General features: G+C 39.4%; 1 protein-coding gene across 3 annotated transcripts; it reads left to right on the plus strand.

Annotated features, from left to right (window-relative positions):
- The first annotated feature begins 1,532 nt into the window (after nucleotides 1-1,532).
- On the plus strand, nucleotides 1,533-21,459 carry kdr (kinase insert domain receptor (a type III receptor tyrosine kinase)). Of its 3 annotated transcripts, none has more exons than XM_085151644.1 (30): nucleotides 1,533-1,855; nucleotides 2,750-2,840; nucleotides 5,640-5,842; nucleotides 6,015-6,136; nucleotides 6,322-6,490; nucleotides 6,728-6,867; nucleotides 7,748-7,931; nucleotides 9,239-9,356; nucleotides 9,471-9,634; nucleotides 9,717-9,891; nucleotides 10,920-11,040; nucleotides 11,168-11,279; nucleotides 11,437-11,781; nucleotides 11,886-12,032; nucleotides 12,119-12,250; nucleotides 13,817-13,923; nucleotides 14,334-14,469; nucleotides 15,828-15,932; nucleotides 16,024-16,137; nucleotides 16,313-16,401; nucleotides 16,635-16,797; nucleotides 16,879-16,970; nucleotides 17,180-17,302; nucleotides 17,835-17,946; nucleotides 18,034-18,133; nucleotides 18,222-18,327; nucleotides 18,671-18,813; nucleotides 18,915-18,999; nucleotides 19,612-19,697; nucleotides 19,805-21,459. In XM_085151644.1, the coding sequence occupies exons 1-30, from the start codon at nucleotides 1,789-1,791 to the stop codon at nucleotides 20,019-20,021; spliced, it is 4,068 nt and encodes a 1,355-aa protein (XP_085007770.1). In that variant the 5' UTR covers nucleotides 1,533-1,788; the 3' UTR covers nucleotides 20,022-21,459. The 3 variants fall into 3 exon arrangements, with proteins under 3 accessions (XP_085007770.1, XP_085007768.1, XP_085007769.1); XM_085151642.1 differs by having other exon boundaries at nucleotides 1,534-1,855; nucleotides 2,747-2,840; XM_085151643.1 differs by having other exon boundaries at nucleotides 1,534-1,855; nucleotides 2,747-2,840; nucleotides 6,325-6,490.
- Nucleotides 21,460-22,236: the final 777 nt, after the last annotated feature.

The raw sequence follows: 22,236 nt of genomic DNA on the forward strand, positions 1-22,236 counted from the left end.
CATAACTTAATGTCTGTATTCAGTAATCAAGAGATCCTGTAAATTTGCAGGTTATTAAGGTGACATTAATTACAGAATGACATTAATTAATTAACCGGTTAATTAATTGTTCTATGAATATCTTAATATTGTTTTATTTGATTATAAAATATCAATATTTTTTTTAATGCATCTTCAAATTCATGATATCAATGCAGTCTTTTATTACACAGTTAGACAACACCATACTGTATTTGTAAAGAGGGGGACTTCATATAGAAATTACATTCAAATCATATTTAACCAACATCCTTGATATCCATTGTTTTTGTTTTAAGTTCACAAGCTGCAGCACACACAAACAACATGTTTAAATATTTTTTTACTCGTCGAAGAATACATTTTTAACTGCGTCTGTAATATAGCGATTTCAGCGCATTTATTAATTAAACGTATTGTGCTTTCCACTGTTTCTTGTATTTACAATCCTCCCAGTGAAAACGCTGGGCCCAGATGAAAAGAATCGACTTTCCGGTTATGCACCAAAACTGATTGAAGATTTGCGTTAAGGAACAATTTAAAAGTTTTTTCCTTAACAAAGTGGCTGTTAAGCATAAGTAGCCAGTTTGTTTTGTTGATTGAGAATCACGCAAAGCAACTCCAGCAGGATACACGTGTGGAGCACTGTGATTATATGGGAATGCGTGGGGTCTGTTCGCTGGGAGTTGTACGCCTCTTTACGGCGCTGGCACGGCTGGCAGCCTTAACCCAATTTCCCTCGGGATGAATAGTATGATCAACATAAACTTTCACCCGAAGTGTGGCGTTGTAACTGTGTGTTCTAGAAGAAGCGTAAAAAAAAATAAAGTTATTCTCATTCAACCATGGTAACCTGTTTTTTTTTTTTTTTTTTTTTTTAAAGTTGGTTGTAGCAATAGTGAAGGAAACAAGGATTTAGTTATTATTAGGCCTCATGACTTTGGTTCTGTGACCTACGACCTGTTACTGTTTTTTTCGTTCTCATCGGTTTCTATTTTGACAGCACTTGGCATTTATTTAAAACTCTTGCGAAAAGGATCCGAAAGCACATTTCCTTCAGCAGATGGCAATCAAGGCAAAAATGGATCTTGGTGTTGGTTTCATATTGGTGAGACCTGAATGCTAATGTTGCTTTAGGTCACATGGAGGAGAGAATAAGCAACTCTTGGGCTTCTTTCTACTTTTATGCAGGAGTGAAAACAGGTCCTTAACCCTAACTTATGAACGCACGTTTTCTTAATGCTTTTGGTAATGGGATTTTCCTTTTAATAAGTGTATAATTTTTATGATTATCACTCTAGGAGTCAAAGTTATGGTGTAAACAGTTTTACGACTCCTCAGCAGGGGGTTATGCATCCTGGCTGTCACTAGTTCTTAAGTCTCCCAAGTTTCTCTCAAAGTTCAGTAAGTCCTCCCATCAACTTGGCAACAAGCCCAGAAGTTTATTGCACGCTGCATTCGCCTTGGTAATTTTACAGAGAGTCAGAGAGAGAGACTCCTCCCCTGCAGGCAGGCTGCTCAGCCGAGGCGCGTCTCTCCATCCTCAGCCGCAAAAGCTCCATGGGGACACGCACAGTCACACTTTAGCCACTGCTGATCACCATCCACTGCAGGCTGTTTTTATGACTTTCAAACTTTCTCTGGGGTGGAATATGAAACAGCTTTTTTTTTCTTTAATGGATTGGTAATGAGGCAGTAGGATTATCATTATTTCTACAGTAACGTTATTAATTGGACTTTGATGAGGACTTTGTCCTTGTCTTTTGTCGGATGATGGCGCAGACACTGTCCGTCATTCCACTACTGGGCATTATTCTGGAAATCACTTGTTTTGCTGGTAAGATAATAATATTATCCCCATTTAATCTTCTACCTTAAACGTCTACCTTAAAAAAAGGATTAAGATGAGAAACATGAAATATATTAGATTATGATCTCTGTCTGATCTTTTTTTTTTTTTGTTAAATCTGTTAACTCAAAGTCACCCTCCAGCTCTATAAAAGCTTTTGCCGCTTTTCTAAGACATTTCAAACACTTTGTCCTCAGTTGTTCTATAGTTTTTGTCTTTGCTGATATCACTTTAGAACTGCAGTCCAGTTTGAGGAAACATTTAAGCAAAAGCGTTTGAACTGTGGCCTGATTACTTGTTTTTATGTTGTAAAATGTAAATGACAAAAGTACCCCGTTTCTGCTGATGTGCTATGTTGTTCAACAGTTTAATTTTTTTTTTCTTCTGAGATCATTAAGGCCCACTTCATCAGCTCAGGTCAACACACAGCGTTTTTTTTTTTTTTTTTCCATACAATGTATTATGTCCTTTAGGGCCTCACGGGGAGGTGGTGGGCAGGCTGTATCCTCAGAAACAGGAACCCCACCTAAGGCACACTGTGCTAGACTATTGAGCCTGACCCGGCCCATCTTCTCCTGCTTCCTGTTTTCACACAGCTCCGCCATTTGCTGCAGCAATGGAAAAAGGGCCCTATGTAGCCAGAGACTCAGATACAAAGCACATCTTATAATGGAGACTGTTTTTTCCTGTGCTCTGCTTTCAGTTTTTACCTTGTGCCGTTTGATTTAATCTTAATCTTAAGTGCATTTGTTTAAAACAGTAGGGCCATGATCTCTGAAACCTTCATTTAATCATTGTTTGTAGAGACTTATGTCATCACCCTGATTGTGTTAAAAGTAAGTCATTGCTGTGACTGATTTGTACTGTTAATCTCTCCAGCAGCGGAACTGCGGTTTATATCTGATCCACCGACACTAAATATCTATGGCATCCATAGGATGAACAAATCTGACAACCTTGAACTAACATGCAGGTATGTAAGGCTATGCACACACCTTATAGACGCTAGTGTTGGGGAAACTGGTTTTACAAACTTTTTACTTCACACCAAAAGATTTGCCAAACAGCAAAACTACCCTAGAACTTATTCATGCCCCCGTCACATGCAACAAATGTGTGCGTGTCATTGTCTCTGTTTAAAAGGTGCCTGCGCAGTATATGTTCTCAAGAACTCCTTATATAAACAACATGAACATCTGACTGGAGTAATTGTTTTTTACAGGAAGACCAAGTCAATAAATGAATAACATTTAAGTAAAAACATGGCCATTTGATAACATTTTGTGAAAGTTAGATGTTTTTGGTATTGGTAGTTTTTGACAGCTGTTCACTGGCAGGCTTGAAAACAAAGACCTGGTTTTAGGCTTATTATTACAATTAAGGTAAGGTAAGGATTGACATATACAGATGTGGTCAGGAGTTTACATTCATCCTGGAGATGAAGGTCATGCTACGTTTTGGCTATTAATGATTACACAGCATTCGTTTTTAATGATTAAAATAAAACAAGAATAAGGTGCACAATTTTTCCACTTTATTTAGTCTTTTCTTTAATCCACACAGTCAAAAGTAAGAACATGCATGCTCAAATATATACATTGAGTTAAATCTTTTAATAAGAGATGCTGAAGGTTCTACAATGTCTTTTAACTTTACATGTCCAAGGCCTATTAACTTGTAATCATGATTGACTACAACTGGTAGTTTCGCTAGGCTCGCATAAAAGAGATTTATTTGACAACACTCATTGGACTGACCAATACTCAGACCAGTGGGAAAGCCCAAGGAACTTAGGATTTAAGATGGAGAAGTGTAGATTTACACAAGTTTGGAAGGTATCTTGGAGTCATTTCTAAAAATCTGCAGTTTCCAAGATCATCAGTTCCTACAACTGTACATAAACACAAGTTATTAGGATGTGTCACCACTTTGAGAGGAAATTGGTTAGGATTTTCAAGAACAACCCAGGGAAACCACTAAGGCTCAAACCTGCCATAAAATGGGAACTGCTGGAACAACAGTGTCATTGTCTCCAATGAAGTAAGCTGTACATCAGCCTGGTGGTCGGGTGCTGATCAAGAAAGAAGCTCCTGCTCTTAAATCAATACCTTCAATTTTGACTGAAATTTGCAGCTGCCCACATGAACAAGCAAGAAACCTTTTGGAGAAAACTTTTATGGTCAGACAAGAGAAAGATTGAGTAATTTGGCCACAATGACAAGAAGTATTGTTGGAACGGTAAATACGAGACTTTCAAATCTAAGGGCGCTGTACCATCTGTCAAGCAAGTTGGTGGTAGCATCATGCTCTGAGGGTGTTTTTCTGCCAGTGGTACTATTACATTGTGCAAAGTGGATGGAATATTGATGAAACACTATCTCTAAATTGTTCAGCATCACTAATAGTGGACAATGATTCTTGGAACAGGTAAAGTAGGCTAACATTAATCTTCTAGAATGGCCCTCCCAAAGCCCCGACAAAGCCCTATTAAAGATTTATGAACTACTCTTAAAAGCCAGATCTGTGCAAGGAAACCAACCAGGTTAAATAAAATTGACCAATTCTGCCAGGAAGAGTGGTCAAATATTAACCCAGAATTATGCCAGAAGCTTGTTGATGGATACCAAAAACATTTGGTCCAGGTGCAACTTGCTAAGGGACATTTCCCTAAATATTAGTGGAAATGTATGAATATATATGAGCCTCTATGTATAACTTAGACCCTGTGTGGATTATAAAAATCCCAGGTAAATTCAAACTTTTGTACCCAATCTTGTTTTTAAAGTCATTAAAGGTATACAGTTTCAAGAGTTCATTAAAACCCCCCATATACCATGGCATTCTTGCCTATTTTGAGTGTATATAAACCTTTGACCATAGCCTATGCTATATAGTGTGATTTTCCCAGAACTGTAACTACACTTTTCACCAATAGAAACCTCAACAACTGTCTATATATAGCAAAATGTGGACACAGTATTGATAGCACAAGGATAGTGCCGTCATGAAAGTGTAATAGGTTATTACCGTATAGTTGACTAATTTTGCTAATGCAGTAACTAGCGCTCTTCCAGTGTAAACATTCAGCTTTTTCTATTGTCATAGCTCTGAAAGTAAGTGTATAGTTTCAGAGTTGTTTATGACGTCATCTCTCCTTCCTGTGTTTCAGTAAAAGTAAGTAAGACTCAAAATTTATTAGCTTCATGCCTACATGAACAGCTCCGTTTCACTCTTAATTGTAGAGCAAACTTTCTCCGCAATCCTCAATATAGCCCTTTAAGTTCCACTTTACTTTTAATCATAGACTGTGGATATAAAACGGACGCAGTTGTAGATTCTTAAATATGAAGCTAATGTGAACGTGCCTTAAACTTGCATTCTCTTTGATGGTCAGCAGGGGGCAGCTACATTAGTTGCAAAAACAACCATGTAGCTATATTTAGGAAAATTACAGTCTGCTCACTTGATCTCTCCCCTTAGTAAAAAATCATGAAGAAAACAAAATGGAACTTTTTATAGGCAGATATTACAACACTGGAACAATAATAGTAATTAGTAAATACTATAATTTAATATACTGTACTTTCTTTTGCTTAAAGTTTAATGTAGTGTTAGTAGTTGACTACTTGAGTCAAAATGTAAATAAAAATTTTGCTACCTCAAAATGCAGATAAACTACTAGATGTTGTTTACTGCTCCCCATCACTGGCTAAATTCACCGACTCGGTCATGTAGCATGTGCAGTATAATTCTCTTGTTTCTTCTCCTGCAGAGGTCGGCAGAATTTGAGGTGGACCACACCTGCTATAAGCACTCGTTACTCTATCAGTGACTGCAGCGGATCAGGACTGTTCTGCAAAAGGCTCACAATCACCAATTCAACTGTCAATGAAACTGGACAGTATCAGTGTTTCTACATAGGCCTGAAAGCTGAAGATGGTAAAACCTCAGCAGCAGTTTATGTGTTTGTTCAAGGTATAACTCTATTTAAGTTTCTTCTTCTTTTTTTGTTGTTGTTGTTTTATTTTTTTTTATGTTTATTGCACTGTGTTTTTCAAGCATCCATTTATATAAAGGAAAATATGGGATTTATCAACTTCACACACTGAAATACATCTACTATTGTGATTTGTTTGTTAATTTTTAGATTATAAGGTGCCGTTTGTGCCATCTGAAAAAGAATATGAGGTGGTGTTTATCCGTGAAGGGGAGCGAGTGGTAATACCATGCCGGGGCTCGGTGGAGAATCTCAATGTCACACTAAACATCGTAAGAAGCTGTTTCTGGTCTTTGCTTCTTGTCAGTAAAGCATTTTTATGAAGATGTAGGTTGGTAAACAGTTGTGTTTACCAGATGTGGTGTTTTATTTACACGCTGTGCTCATGTGTAAAGCAATTGGTGTGAAATTCTTTAAACATTTCTGTTTGGAATCATGAAATTTGTGTGTTTGTCAGAAGTATCCAGTAAAGGAGTTTCATCCGGATGGGAAGGATTCTGTGTGGGATGCCAGGACGGGCTTCACTGTTCCCACTCATCTGATCAGCTACGCTGGTGTTGTGTCCTGCCAAACTCGTATTGGAAACGAGACATTTAAGTCCCCGCTCTACATTGTGGCTGTTGTTGGTAAGATGGAAAAAGATACAAAGAGAAGTTATCAGTTGTCATTTCTATGGCTGTAAAAACACCCATATGTGACTGGAAATAACACCAAAACTTACTGGGAATTCTAATTTTGACTTTGTAAGGTGAAAGACTCTCTGCACCAACACTCTGAGCACCAGAGTGTTGGTGCAGAGAGAGTCTGTAGTCTCAGGAGAACAATAGTGTGTCGATTTACTATCTTCCCTCCTTTTTCCGCAGGATACAAGATTTATGACCTCACCCTGACCCCCAACAATGTAAGGCTGTCTGTGGGGGAGCAGCTCATACTCAGATGCACTGCATTCACAGAGCTGAACGTGGGCATCGAATTCAACTGGACGCACTCTGGTGGGGCTCTGGTCAGTACCCCACACTCTTCTGTTCTCATTATCGTTGTAAACCTGTAATGAACTTATGTAACAGTCTTAAAGAAAAGTTATATTGCTCATGTCAAGAAAGTACTAGCTGTGGATTATTTACAAATACAAACTACAGAAAAATAATTATCAGCACCGGTGAAGCCCCTCAGTTTATCCATTGTCTGAAAAAAGAGACACGTCAGACAACTTTCATAGTATTGGATCCCCCTGAGAAACAAAAAACTTAAACTTATTTTGGGCCTAAGATGCCAGTATCAAAATTATTAGAGGATATCTGCTCTCAGAGGCATCGTAAAGATCTAAAGAGTACAAAATTGGTCTGAAATTGATTATTTATAGCAGTCTTAAGCCTGAACTTTTGGCTCACAATAATTGTTTTTGTATATACACTGATCTCATTATTTGGAGCTTATTTGGAACATTATTTGGAACTTTTTGGAACATAAAATTTGAGCATTCTCCATTGTAACAGTATAAACATGACTGAAAATAAGGAAAAGCGTAACAGTCCACCTTTAGGTTGGCCTCTTTGACTTACTGATGAGAAGAGACTGAGATACCAGAAGTGCTGTATCTCTCTTCCTGCTGTCCTTGCACAAATTCATTACTTCCTGCTTTCAGGAATCCATCAGCCTTCATCTTGTACCACCAAAGTGCAAAGGTGACCAGATGTGTTTTTGATGTTCTGACTGCTTACATTACTGGGAACAATAAGCTGTCTGGACTGAGGCAACACTTGATCTTTAATTTCTGTAAAACTAGAAAAAAAAACCCTCCCACATTCTGTTATCACAGCCATTATGAGTGCCACGTGAGTTTAAAAACTGTGTGTTTATACATTATGTCTTCCCTCTGTCAGACTTCGGTCAATGGTTCAAGGCCGCCCCACACAATTCCCCACAAGAAGAAGCTGTGGAACTCTCTGGAGCTGTCAAACACGCTGATCGTGGAGAATGTGACGGTAGCTCACGGAGGAGAATTCATCTGCTCTGCTTCGAGTGGGCAGATGGAGAAAAGCGCTTCGGCATTTCTTACAGTTTATGGTGGGTGCTCTGAAAACAAAACACCTGTTATGTTGGCTGAAAACTTTCAAAAAGTTCCAAGCCAAGCAATAATTCAGCATTCACAAAAAATATGTGTGTAGTTGTTAAGCTCAAAGACAGCTGAAGATTGTACTGTGTTAAATATTCAGAGTAGGTTTTAACTGACACAAATTATTTAGTTTATGTTATTTGATTACTGGCGTTTTATGCATTGGAAAAAAATTATCCTACAGTATGCTGTATGCTGACATAACACTTCAGCAATATCAAAGATGCTTCTATATTGTTGCTGCAGAGCCTTCTGGTTGAGCCAAGTTCAGCCTACTAGTGTGTTGTCTGTTCCTACTTGGTAAAACTTAACATTAAGTTATTCATGGGAAATTAACATCATTGGTTTCCTGAGGAACTACAGATGTTACTGTAGATGGTGTTGACTGTAGTACTTTGGACTGGGAACCTAAATTGTTAGCTAAGAGGCCACATCTTTAATGTTTGTCTCTGTTAGAGTGGCTTTGCCTGATTTACCCTTCCTTATAGAAAAGTTGTTTTAGCTCCTCTATCTTTAAACCAAGTATTTGTTTGATTGACTGCCCTTTGCAAACACAAGGTTTGAACAGCAGGTGGGTGGGGCTTTGTGCTTGGAGAGATGTGTCTGAGATGTCTCTCCTCACTGACATCAAACAGATCCTAATAATTAAAACCCTAATTCAGCCCTCATTGAAACCCCTGAATTTCTGCTAATTTTCATTTAACATTTTTTAACATTAATAATATTTTTCATCTTTATAAACTTGTTTGTGTTCTTTTCTCAGTCTTTTTTTTTTTAATCTTTTTTTTTCACAAATTTAATCTCTCACAACATGCTGTTTATTATTTGTGCATTTATCTTGATGACAGTCATATGGGGCAATTAATTTTAAGTATCACACCAATCCAGTTGAATTGTAATACTATTATTAGTAATAATAATACTTGTTGTTGTTCTTATTCCTATTATTGCAATCAGTTATGCTTTTAAGCCATCTAATAAATTTTAATACCACTTTCAGGGATTTGGAAATGGTCTAAACTTCCCTTTCCTAAAATTACATTTGTTCAGCATCAGGAGAAAATTAAACGTGCAGTTTGAGATAGATTTTCCTAGAAACAATTGACAAAATCATAGAATCAAATGAATCATTTTGTATGGTATGTATGGTCTCAGATAGTTTTTGGGTTATTGCTTCATTTGAAGCCAAAATAATAATTGTAAGAAAGTCATTAAAAAATTGATCTTTTCTCTATTTTTGTGATTTTTGTATTTCCAGAAAAACCTTTTATTGATATGGAAGAGCCCTGGACAAAGGTGTGGGAGGTAAATGTGGGAGAACCATCTACATACATCCCCGTGAAGTACTCAGCTTACCCTGAACCCATCATTAAATGGTGTGTTCACAGCAGTACTTGCTTTATGCATAGCAATTTCCATGCATTAAAGCTACAGTTTCAAAACTGGATGGATTTTATAACTTTTCTCTTACTCTTACTTTGTGTTCCCAGGTTTAAAAATGACCTCCCATTGAATGACTACAGAATAAAACAGAAGAGTGATGCCCTCGTCATACGTGAAGTTAAAGAAACAGACGCTGGCATTTACACAGTTATCCTGACCAATAAAATTACAAAAGAGGAACAGAGGCGCTCTTTCCAGCTGCTGGTCAATGGTGTGTTTTTTTCCTCTTCTTTCCCTTTTGCATTCATTTTCAGCTGCCTGTTGTGGATATGATTCTACTTCTTCCTTTGCAGTTCCTCCTTGTATCATAGAGAAGGAGATGGCAGTGGACACTGATGTGTACCTGTACGGCAGCAGCACGACTCTGAGCTGCACCGCTCGTGGATTTCCCGTACCTACACACATCCAGTGGGAGTGGATGTCCAAAGAGGACTGCCCAGAGGCTTTCATGCAAGTCAACTCTTCAGTGTGAGTGTAAAAGAGAAACAAAGAGGCCATTTTCACACATAAATGTTAAAGTTGGGACTTTGAACACAGTTGAACTTTTTCACATGTGGCACAGTTAGACAGGTTCAGGGCAGAAAGATACATTCGGTTCAGAGCTTTTTTTTTGTGTATGCATGGAGTAGTCACATGACTTTGAGTCACTCATTGTCAACAGGTTGTTGATATAGAAGAGGAATAGCTGCTTTCGTGATGTTGACCAAAACAAGAGGGGAGACAATGAGAGCACACTGTGATCCGATGCAAATCAGCGGATGTGATTCATTCTCTTCACAATGTCCATTTTTAGAACCATGTCAGTTATTCAGACTTAGAATGTGCTCACTAATTTTGGACGACTTGTACTGGCCTAGTGTTTGTGCTCACTCGATCAGCTGTTTAAGATAACAGCCCTGCCGATGCAATATTCAGCCGGTTACACAACAACCTCACGAAAGACTCCTGTTGTGATTTCACAGTGTTGATAGAAAGGAGGATGGTGTGTGTGTGTGTGTGAGGGACCAGACAACACCAGCAGCAGATTCCTTATCATCTTTCTACACATCTGAGCACTTCCTCTGTCCTGCACTACGTTTCCTGTTGTTCCTGTCATGTTCTTTTTCAAAAAAGAGGTTCTTCCTGCTAAAGCTAAACCTCTTCTTATTACTTACTTACTTTCTTTCCCTGTTTACTAAATTTTATGGTGTTTCTCGCTGTATTTGGGTGTATTGGCAGTTAAAAATGAGAATAAAAATTAAACTAGTAGGATTGGTAAATAGAAAAAAAGTGGAAAAACAAGTACTTAGCCGTCATTCTGAAAGACCTGCCAGCTTCTTTTCATCTTCTTTTTGTGTACCATTTGTCAGTGCTAATTCAGTGTATCAGAGTGAAAGAGGAAACTGCTGTGCAGCTGTTTACACAGCTGGTGTTTTTGCATTTAATAAAAATTTAAAAAAAAGATCAGAGCTGGATATTTGTGTTTTATGATTCTTCTGTTCACTTTTGTCCATCAGGTCAAGACTTGTTAGGTCTGAATCACAGCTGAAGGAGTGCACAAATTGGAGAGATGTCAGCAACAGAACTGGTCACAACCACGTACAGCCAATTAGAACTGACACTGATCAAGCTCAAAAGGTAACAAAAAGTCTGTGATTACACCATATTTTCCCTTTTGCTCCAAGAATTTTACGATATCTGCACGATACGGTATTTGGAGTTTAGCTAAATAGTAGTTACTCACAGATGAAATGTATTTCTCTAGAAAATCACGAGCTCTTTAAAGATTCAGAAAGCTGAGGCTCACGCCCTCTACAGATGCACGGCTGCGAACAAAGTAGGCAAGGATTCACGTGTCATCTTTTTCCATGTAACACGTAAGTTCCATCCTTTTTTTACCTCTTAAAAAGCATCTTGTTGTAATCGTTTTGTGTCTGATGGTGTGGCTTCTGTCATCATTATAAACAGCCTTTTCAGTATTCTTCTTCTTCTTATATCCTTACTCATTCTTTACCCATGTGTTTCCATCCCTAGGTGGCCTTGAGGTGACTATGTCTCCCTCTAACAGGCCTTTGGAGGAGGATCATGTCATTCTGCGGTGTAAGGCAGACTCACTGATCTACGGCAACCTCACCTGGTTTCGTGTGACCAACGTTTCCAAGTCAGAGCAGGGAACATTGGCGCAGCCTTGTCGCTCACTGACTCTGCAGCCTACTCCACTGTCGCATGCTGTCCTGACCCCCCAGCCTGGCACCAATGTGACTCTGGAGCTGTCACTTCGCAATGCGTCCCATCAGGATGAGGGCCTGTACGCCTGTCAGGTGGTAAACATCATCACTGGGGAGAAAACCTGCCTGCTACACAGTGTTTCTCTCAGAGGTGAGATGTACTCACAGCATTTTCTTTTTGTAAAGAATAGGTCAGGGTTTGTTAAGTGAATCATACTTTTGTTTCAAAATAATCTTTATAATTCTGATTTTTAGACCTCGAGGCTCCAAGGATCCTTAATAACTTCACTGACCAAAAGGTTAGAGTAAGTTCGACAGTCACTCTCCGCTGTATGGCTGCTGGGACGCCAAACCCGACTGTTGCCTGGACCAAAAACAACCACACTGTTGTGGAGAGCTCAGGTGAGACATGTGCAGCGTTGCACTGAAAACTGATTTACTTCATGAGTTACAAGAGCTGCAAAACAAAACACCTGGTTGCCTTTCAGGTGTTACTCTGAATCAGCAGAACCGTAGTCTGACAATTCAGCGTGTGACGAAGGAGGACAGTGGTCTGTACACCTGCACTGTATGTAACAGCCTTGGGTGTGACACAGCACAGGCCTCTTTGAGTACTGAAGGTCAGTCACTAACTAAGATGATGCCAATAAGTAATACATTTCATTAAACGTCTTTTATTGTAACTCATGTCTGCTTTTTAAAGTGTTTTTTTCTCTCATTGGGGTTGTGTTTTGTCTTGTTTTTTGTCCATCTGCAGATGCTTTTTTTTAATATCTTTGTGGTTATTTCTTGCAGTTTCTCTGCGCGTTGCATGTCATTGTCATTGACTCAGGGTCTCCCTGACCTTCTGGGCCCTTGGGCCTGTCCCGGGTGTCTTGTGTTGTTTGTAATACATTCTCAGCTTAAAATCATGAATATCCTATTGTCTGTGTGAAAGGTTTTGGCCTAAACCCTTTGGCAATTCCACCAATAGTAAAAAGACTGGTCTCACAAATTCACATCGCACATAGTTTTTCTTTTTATATGTCAAAGATCTAAATAAAAATAGCTTTGCTTCCTCATGACAGGAAGCTACCCCAGTTAACGCACATCCTTCTGGGAGTATCTAAATCTAAAACAATTAAAAGACGGCAGGACAAAGGGAAAAGCCAGCCCTGCCTGAGCTCCAGCCTCTGCTCTCTTGTCCACAGTCTTTTTGTACCAAACACAGGGACACAGCGAAAAACAAACAAATGACCTGACTAGACGCAGAGCCTACGTGACCGTCTCCCCGCCAGCAGAATGTGCACCCGGTTACAGTAGCTCACAATTCTGCTCAGGCGCCAGCTCTGTTAAAAGAGGGGGTAGAGGGACAGACCTTCTGACAACAAAAGCCCTGTGTATGAGGGTGGGGGGAGGCAAGCAATTGAACGTCACTTTAATAACATTTTTTGAGTTTTGCATATTACAAAAAAGTAATACTCACACATTTGGCCAGCTTTTAACTAAAAAAGGAATACCTAACCAGTAAAAATGGAGAGCTTCTATTACAAATATAGCATAATGATGGAAATGGCCAACAAATAATATAGCCAGAAAGTAAGTGAAACTAGCACAGGTATCTGTGGTGGGTGTGCTAGTGTGCTGTTAATGAACAATTTGTGATCAGAAATCTGACTGTCCATCATGTCTGTCATATTCACAAAGGGATGAGAAAAATCCCTGCAAACAACCCTTCAGTGTAACCTTTTCTGCCCCCATCTGCCCCCCAAATAATTCAAGCTCAATAGCAGTGGAACGAAAGGGCCCATTACAGCAGCGACACACTACAATGGCTCTGATAGACCTTTTCCAAGTTGTCTTTGGCAGTAGTTATTCATTCTGACTCCTGACCATTTGTTATGACTAGATAAAATATCAGGTTGCTTACAGTCCAGATTCCAACAGTCTCCTTTCTCCAACCTAAACACAGACATACACATGTGAACAGGCCAAAAACAATGATAAACCTGTCTGAACTTTAGGAAATGCTGCCAAGGCACCTCACTAAAATTATAACCAACATTCCACTGCGACTGTTTTTTCCTCAAACACGGGCCTCAAATTTGTCATGCGTGCAGTAAAATCTGTTCTGTGATACCACTACACATTTTATGTCATGTACCTTTAAATTCTTATTTTAAAAATATTCTTTGTGTATATCTTAGGTGCAGAAGAGAAGACTAATGTGGAGCTGATTGTTCCTATTGGGTCAGTGGTCATCGCTATGTTTTTCTGGTTACTGATCGTCTTCGTCATCCGCGGGAGAAAGAGAGTAAGAACTTCCTCATCCTCTTTTTCCTGTACTTTTCCTTCCTCGGATTTCCCCTCCAGTTACGCACACGGATGATGTCCATTAAAAAAAATGACAAACACGGTAAAACTGACGAGTACAATGACATGCACTGTAAGGCATTTACGGCTGATTGGAAGTGACTGCTCTGGCCCTCAGTAGCCGCTCTCTTTTGTATCCAGGAACAACAGGGAGTCTCTCTGCTCCCCTAAGTCACGTAGGCCCACCACACTGACTAGGCCCCTTTTATGGAATGGCCACGGGAGTCACTGGAAAACTGTTGTGCACTTTGATTGCTGTGAAAGGGAATAACTGAGAGAAATGGCAGCTCATTAATTTACATGTTACATCTCTGCTTGTCTTTAAAATTTGCCACTGCGTCACTGTTTCAGCCAAATGGAGTGGATCTGAAGACCGGCTACCTCTCCATGATCCTTGACTCAGAGGATATGCCAATGGATGAGCAGTGTGAGAGGCTCACCTATGATGCTAGCAAATGGGAATTCCCCCGGGACAGGCTGAAACTTGGTGAGACATGATTATCATTCAAACAATCTTTGAGAAGACTTGTTAAAACAAACATGTGCACTGCTACCAACCAGTGTCTACCTTATGAAAGTTTATAAAGTTTCTAAAACATTACATGAAGTTACAGCCCACATTTGATTTAAACCATGCTAACAACAGGACCAAAGAATCATCGATGTCTGTCTTTCAGTGTTTTGATCACTGGCCAGCCAGAGGCAAAAATAGGCAATCATGAGATTCTAAATATTGTTTTTAAGCCCATAGACCAAAATGTGGATATGGCCCCAGTGACAATACTCACAGATGACATTCCCTCATAAAATTCTAGATAAACACTGATGTTAACAAGCCAGTCAATCAAGACTTGCACTATATACATCAAATACAACAGAAAGTTCAAGATCAGTGCTGTGATTTGAAACACTTGTTTTTGATACTTCCTGTCACAATGGCTGATAAAATGCTTGAGATGGTCAAAGCAGGCACATTGACATCTCTCTCCCCCCCCCCCCCCCCCCCACAAACAAACAAAAAACAAAACCTGATGACTTTTTGTCTGTTGCCATTTTGTCGTTTTGAAACTGTGCCAATATTTGGATAGGAGAATGATATTAAATGGCTAATGCTAGCACTACCTACTTATGAGTTCTGAGCTGCTATTTGAACTGGGCTGATAAGTCTAGCTGATGAAAGTGAAGTGGTAATAAGTTCCAAAGAAAAACTGCACCACACCTGAAGGTTCTGGTAGCCGTTGTGTTAAGTTTGACGCGAGGAGCAGTCAATAGAGCTGCTGAGTGTAGGGCAGCACAGGGCAAGGGTGTAAGGATGAAGGAGGTATGATAGATATGGGGTACCATGTAACTGAAAGCTTTAAAGTGAGAAGCAGAATCTTTATTGGATATGTTAGCGAATGGGGAGCTAATGAAGGTGTAATATTGTCAGTAGACTCTTGCTGTAGAATTCTGTATCATTTAGAGTATCTCAGAGACCTTTACACTTACCTACAAGTGTAGAAAGATCAGGGAACAGCTCAGCTAACATAAATGGCCCTATAGCATAGTGGGTTACACATTTGCTTAACATGTGAAAAGTCCCTTTAGTGTTGTGTCACGAAGGCCATCTGAGCTATCTGCTGTGGTGACCCTTTGTGAATAAGGGAGCAGCTGAAAGAGGCTTCTCCTTCATGTTCAGCATGCTAACAACCATCATACCTGCCAGAAGCTTTTTTACCACCTTAGTTTAGCATTTTAAAATTTCTAGCACTGTCCTCACTAGTTGCAATATTTCAATTAAAAATCACAAGTACTAAAAGTATTTTTTTTAGGGATTTTGGTCATGACAAACATTTTACTTTAAAGGTGACCCACTGGGACGAGGGGCATTTGGCCAGGTGGTAGAAGCAGCTGCATTCGGCATTGAGAAAGTGACCACATGCACCACAGTTGCAGTCAAGATGCTTAAGGGTTTGTATTTTGTCCTCCTTTTATTACACACAGCGAGCAAACACAATAAAAACCTTCAAACACGCAGAACTAATGTTATCTCTATGTGCAGAGGGAGCCACAGCAAGTGAGTACCGCGCCTTGATGTCAGAGCTGAAAATTCTCATCCACATTGGACATCATCTTAATGTGGTCAACCTGCTGGGAGCCTGCACAAAACCTGGGGGTCAGTCAAACCAAGTGCATTATTTACTTTAGCTGACTAAGCATGTCCTAAGCATGAATTTGAATCTTATAATCTTTATAAATCAACATCAGTGTGCCATCTGTTGCCCTTTAATGTGTTAATGTTCATTCTTCCTTCTGATAATTAAACTTCTTTCTCTTCCTTCTGCTTGCAGGACCGCTGATGGTTATTGTTGAATACTGTAAACATGGAAATCTATCCAGCTACCTTAAGAGCAAGCGCGGAGAGTACAGCCCCTACAAGGTAAATTATGTGTAACCCACATGCACCCAGTAAACCACAGTCAGTCCTCTGATGTGGTTTACAATCCAGATGGTTGCACACAATCAAATAGACTGACTGATCATTAAGTGGTAGTGCAGTTCTGTACTGTCCACAGATTGTATCTAACATGAACCATATTGCAGGCAATACAAACAATTCCTGCATGAAATGTTGGGATTTTTTCATTAGTTTAACTATTCTGTGCTGAACAGAGGAAGCGAGTAAATAGCCAGAGGTGGGTGTCTGCAGAGGAGGATGTGACTGAAGGGGATCTGGGTCTGGGGAAGATTGCCCAGCTGGACATCTGCACAGGAACAGCGGTCTGCTCTACCACTTCAGACAGGGCTTCAGGCAGCAACATGGACATTCAGAAAGGTTCTGAAGACAACTTAGAATAACATTACTGTGGTGCCACTCAGGCTTCGTATTTATTCCTGTGAAATCTCGTTATTACAGAGAGTTCAGATGATGACCATCTAACCATGGAAGACCTGATAAGCTACAGCTTCCAGGTGGCCAAAGGAATGGAGTTTCTGTCTTCTCGCAAGGTGAAATCACAAGGGTCTGAATTTTTTGGTGCACAAATCTGCATTGAAAGTGGAGATATTACTTAATTCTTATTATTCTTAGTAATTATTAGTAATTCTTATTACTTAATATTCTTATTATTTATATTCTAAATTCTTATTACTTATTACTTAATAATTATATTACTTAATTCATGCTTTGAATGTAAATGTCTCTGTTTGGTCGATAGTGCATTCACAGAGATCTGGCGGCCAGAAACATCCTTCTTTCAGAAAACAATGTGGTGAAGATTTGTGACTTTGGTCTCGCTAGAGATGTCTACAAAGACCCGGACTATGTCCGCAAAGGAGACGTGAGTCCTCTTAACCGATACTCCACCAGTGTGTCCCTTCATTAGAAGCACTAATCTAATAGCGCTTGGGCTGCCCTCATGCTGTAAATCAGTTCTGACCAATTGAAGCTGAGACTCAAGGTATCCTGTCACACCATTCACCAACACATTACCTGAAGTTCATTTTAGTCAATGTTGGTGCCAAATAGGATCCTGTCTTGGCTTCTTCAAAAAGCTCATCCTGTTGCTTTTTCCTCCCTAGTTAAATGATCCTTGTGCACCCAGGTGTTCATATGATTGAAAAGACAGTGAAAGTCACCAAAGCTATCAGCCATTCTTCCATAGTCAGCTTCTGATGCTCTAGACCTGGGTCAGCATGGGCGTTCTGACCTGTCTGATATCTTTGTATCATGTTCACCTGCTATCCACTATATCCATGCACATTAACAGATACCACTGTAATAGGATAGTAAAGGTTATTCACTTTACTACATACTCATTTACACAAATAAAGCATAAGAAGGAATAATTTACTGTTTTATTGTTACCACAGGCACGTCTCCCTCTAAAGTGGATGGCTCCTGAGACCATATTTGACCGCGTATACACCACGCAAAGTGATGTTTGGTCCTTTGGCGTCCTTCTCTGGGAGATCTTTTCCTTGGGTAAGGGTTAAGTTTAGAAGTAATCAAATAACACTGCTTAATGACCACTTTATATCTGCAATGAAACTTCTGTAATGTCTTCTTCAGGGGCTTCTCCTTATCCGGGTGTTTGCATTGATGAATCATTCTGCAGGAGGCTTAAGGAAGGTACCAGGATGAGACCACCCGAATATGCCACCACTGAGATGTAAGTAGACAGTGACGGTTGAACGATTTACAGAAATGTAACTTGAATCATTTGCTCTTATTGCGGTCCTCATTGTCCATATTCACAGATACCAGACCATGTTGGACTGCTGGCTGAATCGTCCCACGGACAGGCCAACATTTACCGAACTGGTTGAACACCTGGGAAACCTGCTACAGGCTAGTGCCCAGCAGGTCAGTTCAGGCCTAAACAAAAAGGCAGCAGTGTTCATAAGTAATAGGATATTTAAAATTCATTTGTGCCTCAGCAACACTTTAAAACATTGTCAGCTACAAAGAAGTTGTTACATCTGTGCAGCGTACCCTGAATGCCTTTTATGGGAGCTTTAGCAAGTTTTTTAGGTGAAACAAAATCAAAAAGCAAATGACAGCAAATATGAAAACATCACATATATTTGAAATGGATTTATAATGTGGCTTATGTATTAGATTTTTAAAGTTTATATCTCTATTTGTTTATGTATAATTATTTAATTCAGTGTGTATTTTGAGCCAGTAACGTACTCTGTATCTCCAGGATGGGAAGGACTATATACCTTTGACAGTAGGTGAAGCAGAAGAATGCCAAGCAGCCCCTGACCCCAGGAGACCGTATAGCAGGCCTCAAAGTGGCGAAATTCTTGAAGCCCGGCTTAACTATGACAACCCATCATCCCTTGGGTCAGCGTCATGCTCTTACCTCCTTCTGTCCACTGCTTCTCTCATTTTGTTAATGCTAGAGCACTCAGTTGTGGTTTTATTGAAACATCCTCTTTGTACAGGTTGTCCCAACAGAATGAGAGGTGCAGTCGTCCCCTCAGTGTGAAGACATTTGAAGACGTCCCTGTGGCGCACAGCAGTGTCATGGTTAGTGTAAAACTACACATTTAACAACCACCTCATTCATAAAACAAGAGCACAGTTTATCTACTTAGTACAAAAAGTCTTCAGAAAGTCTACAAAGAGCAATCAGCACCTTTAGAAGGAACAAGATTTTATCTGTCCTGAGTTGTAGCTCTCCTTTGAAATGTTGAATTGTTGAAACTTTACACTTTTGTGTTGTCTTGTGTTTTAAGGTTTTCTTAGAGTTTAGTTAAAACAACAGGATCACTGATATGGGAAATAAAGATTATTTGTTAGCCAGAGAACACTTAATGGATGTGACATTTTAGCAAAACCCCTGACTGACATTTTGGAGAATACAAGAATGCAAAAAATCTTTTGAACTAGGACAATAACTTTCAGACGAACAAAAAAATTGAATTTGTATTAAGCAAAACTTTTTGTGTAATAGAGAACCCCCCCCCCCCTCAAATATCTATTAACGACTTTTCTTAATTGCTTAATATTTTTACAAATACAGCTAAATGATAATTAAATAATCATTCAATTCCCATTTCATAAAAAATGTTAATAAGTTAATACCTTCCCGCCATACAGCAACCACTTAAGTTCATTTAAGTGCTGTCCTCTTGGCAGGAGGGTCACACAGACAGTGGCATGGACTTCTCACCAGAGGAGATGAAGGGTCTGAATCAACATCTACCAACCACACCCAACTTAAGGTGGGGACTAAGCCTTTGCATGCTTTCTTTGAGTGGTTTATTTCATATTGTTTTTTTACCCTGTGAATCTGTCTTAAATGTGTCCTCATCTTGCTTTGACTCTTTAGCCAACTGTTGCGGTGCAAGAGTAAAGAGTCTCTGGGTTCGGAGTCATCCAATCAGACGAGTGGATATCAGTCAGGGTACCACTCTGATGACGCAGACACCCCAATATATGCCAACGAGGAAATCATCATGAAGCACAAAATGCTGAAGAAGCCTCCTCTGCCCAAGACGCCGGACAAATTCAACATGGAGATCCGCTACAGCACGCCACCAGTCTGACCCCATTTTTTCCCGCAGTCTTTTCACTGTACAGTATTCATTTAATCTCTGCGGGTATTTCACACAAGGAACGATACAAGTAATAGAACTTCACGTGTTCACTGTGGAGCTGAGATATTTTCACAAGCGATACTATAATTATTCAGCAGAGAAAAATGAAGGTTGTATGATAAGTTTGTAAGTGCTCTCTTTGGACAGCCGGAGAAATGCTATCGTGTTTACTCAGCGAGTAAAAAAAAAAAAATGTCTAAGGTGCCCAAATGTGAAGGAATGCCTACTTCCTGAGGCACAATCCGCCCACTTCCTTTACTACAGGAAATGGCATCTGGAATTTTTAGATAATTAAACCAGCAAATATTTTCTTTCACTCTTTTATCCTTTTTTATTGGTGGCACATTGAATGGCTGATAAGGAGGCAGTTCTCTGATATCGATATTTTTAGAGTATTATTTGTACAGTTTCTTTATTCATATTACTTGCATTATTTTATTGAAAAAACATTAGTAAAATGGCATTAAATGTAAGTAGTTTCATAAAATAAAAATAATCATAGATGAAAGCTCTTCTCGTGTGTTGTTATTTGTTTCCTTTAAATCACTTATCACTTATTGTTCATCCCAGTATGATAATTCGTGAGTGTGTTTGTCTGTTTCTTTGTGTCATACATGTCATTTCCTTTCTGCGTCAAAGCAAACAATGTTTTCCCAGCCTTGGTCATTTATTGTTCATGTGTGTGGGTGTTCTATCGGAACAATGCCCTTCTGCCTTGGTTATTTTCTTTGGTGTATTCAGGTCTCGGTGCCCATAATAACAACCAAGGCCACTGTGGCCACAAACACATTTAAAGTGCATATTATTAAAGCAGGTTTGCAGGCTAATGGCAACAGTTGTATGCCACACTTTATTCTGAATCTTATCATCTTCCTGGGTTGCTATATGTATTTTTAAATAGCTAATGTTTTTAAGCCTTGTTGCTGCAGTCACTGAGGTGGGGTTTAAAAGCTGAGTGGGTGATGAATGAATGGGATGCATGACAACAAAACATATTTTGTCTACAATCAAGGACAACAAGCCCAGCTAATTATAGCATAGACTGGAGGAAACGATACAGTCTCCTTGGAGTTGTTTCCAAACTTCAACGCGGTTATATTGTAATTCAATTTAGGAGGATAGTCCAATGCAGATTTACTGAAAACGACAAATTAGAACTTTTAAACCTAATTTGTGTAATGCATATTCTAACTGAGATCTGATCAAAGGCACCAATAAAGCAAACCTTATTCATATTAAAGAAAAGTATTGACTGTATAGGAATTAAGCACAAGTTGCATTAACCTCATTCTATTAACTATAAGTGAGCAACAGCGCCCTCTTTTGTGGAAATGATATAGCCCCCCCCCCCCCCCCAAAAAAAATAAAAATAAAAAAATAAAAAAAATACACCACCAATTAATTATATGAAAAAGAACTTTGCTGGAACATTTAAAAGACTGAACAAGATTTATATCTGCAACGAATAAACGACAACTGTCCACTGCAGAAACTTGGAGCAGTTTCCTCAGGAATGGATTAGCAGGCCAAAGACAGAGCTCTGCACGGGCAGGAAATACCTTGGCATCCACAAACAGACTGCCTGTGAACATCATCTTGTGTTACACCCCCAACAAACCAGACTGCCAGCTCACCAAATGTACCCAGGCATAAAAGAAAACACATGCAGACAGACATCCTTCCCCAGCATTAATGCCTGAATTATGCTTCTGATGTAATAAAGTTACAGGAAGACTGCAGATGTGAAATGGCTAAAGATGGTATTCTGAAACATAGACACAGAGTCTGAAAGGTGTAGCCAATGTGGAAGTGCTGTAAACTTGCATTCTTTTATGGCCAACAGAAAGATGTGGGAAGAATGATCTCTCAAATGATCTCTGACTTCTATAAACACTCTTCTAGGGAGTTTATCATTTTAAACACTAGTTTCAAGAGTTCTTTGCAATATGATATTCATTTGATCAAAACAAAAAAAACTTGTAAAGTAGCTTGTCTGATGGCCCTCCACTCCTCAGTGGTTCTTTGCGCTTCTCTCGTCTGTCCTCTTTTTTTCTCTTTCTCTCTCAGTATGTTTGTGTGAGTGTGTTTGGGTGTGTGTATCTAACCACACCCTTTTCTTGCAGGAGTGGAATAGCTTTTGGTTTCCTGCCGTTTGTTTCTACAC

This window comes from Neolamprologus multifasciatus, chromosome 23 (assembly GCF_963576455.1).
Source record: "Neolamprologus multifasciatus chromosome 23, fNeoMul1.2, whole genome shotgun sequence".
NCBI classification, from domain to species: domain Eukaryota; kingdom Metazoa; phylum Chordata; class Actinopteri; order Cichliformes; family Cichlidae; genus Neolamprologus; species Neolamprologus multifasciatus.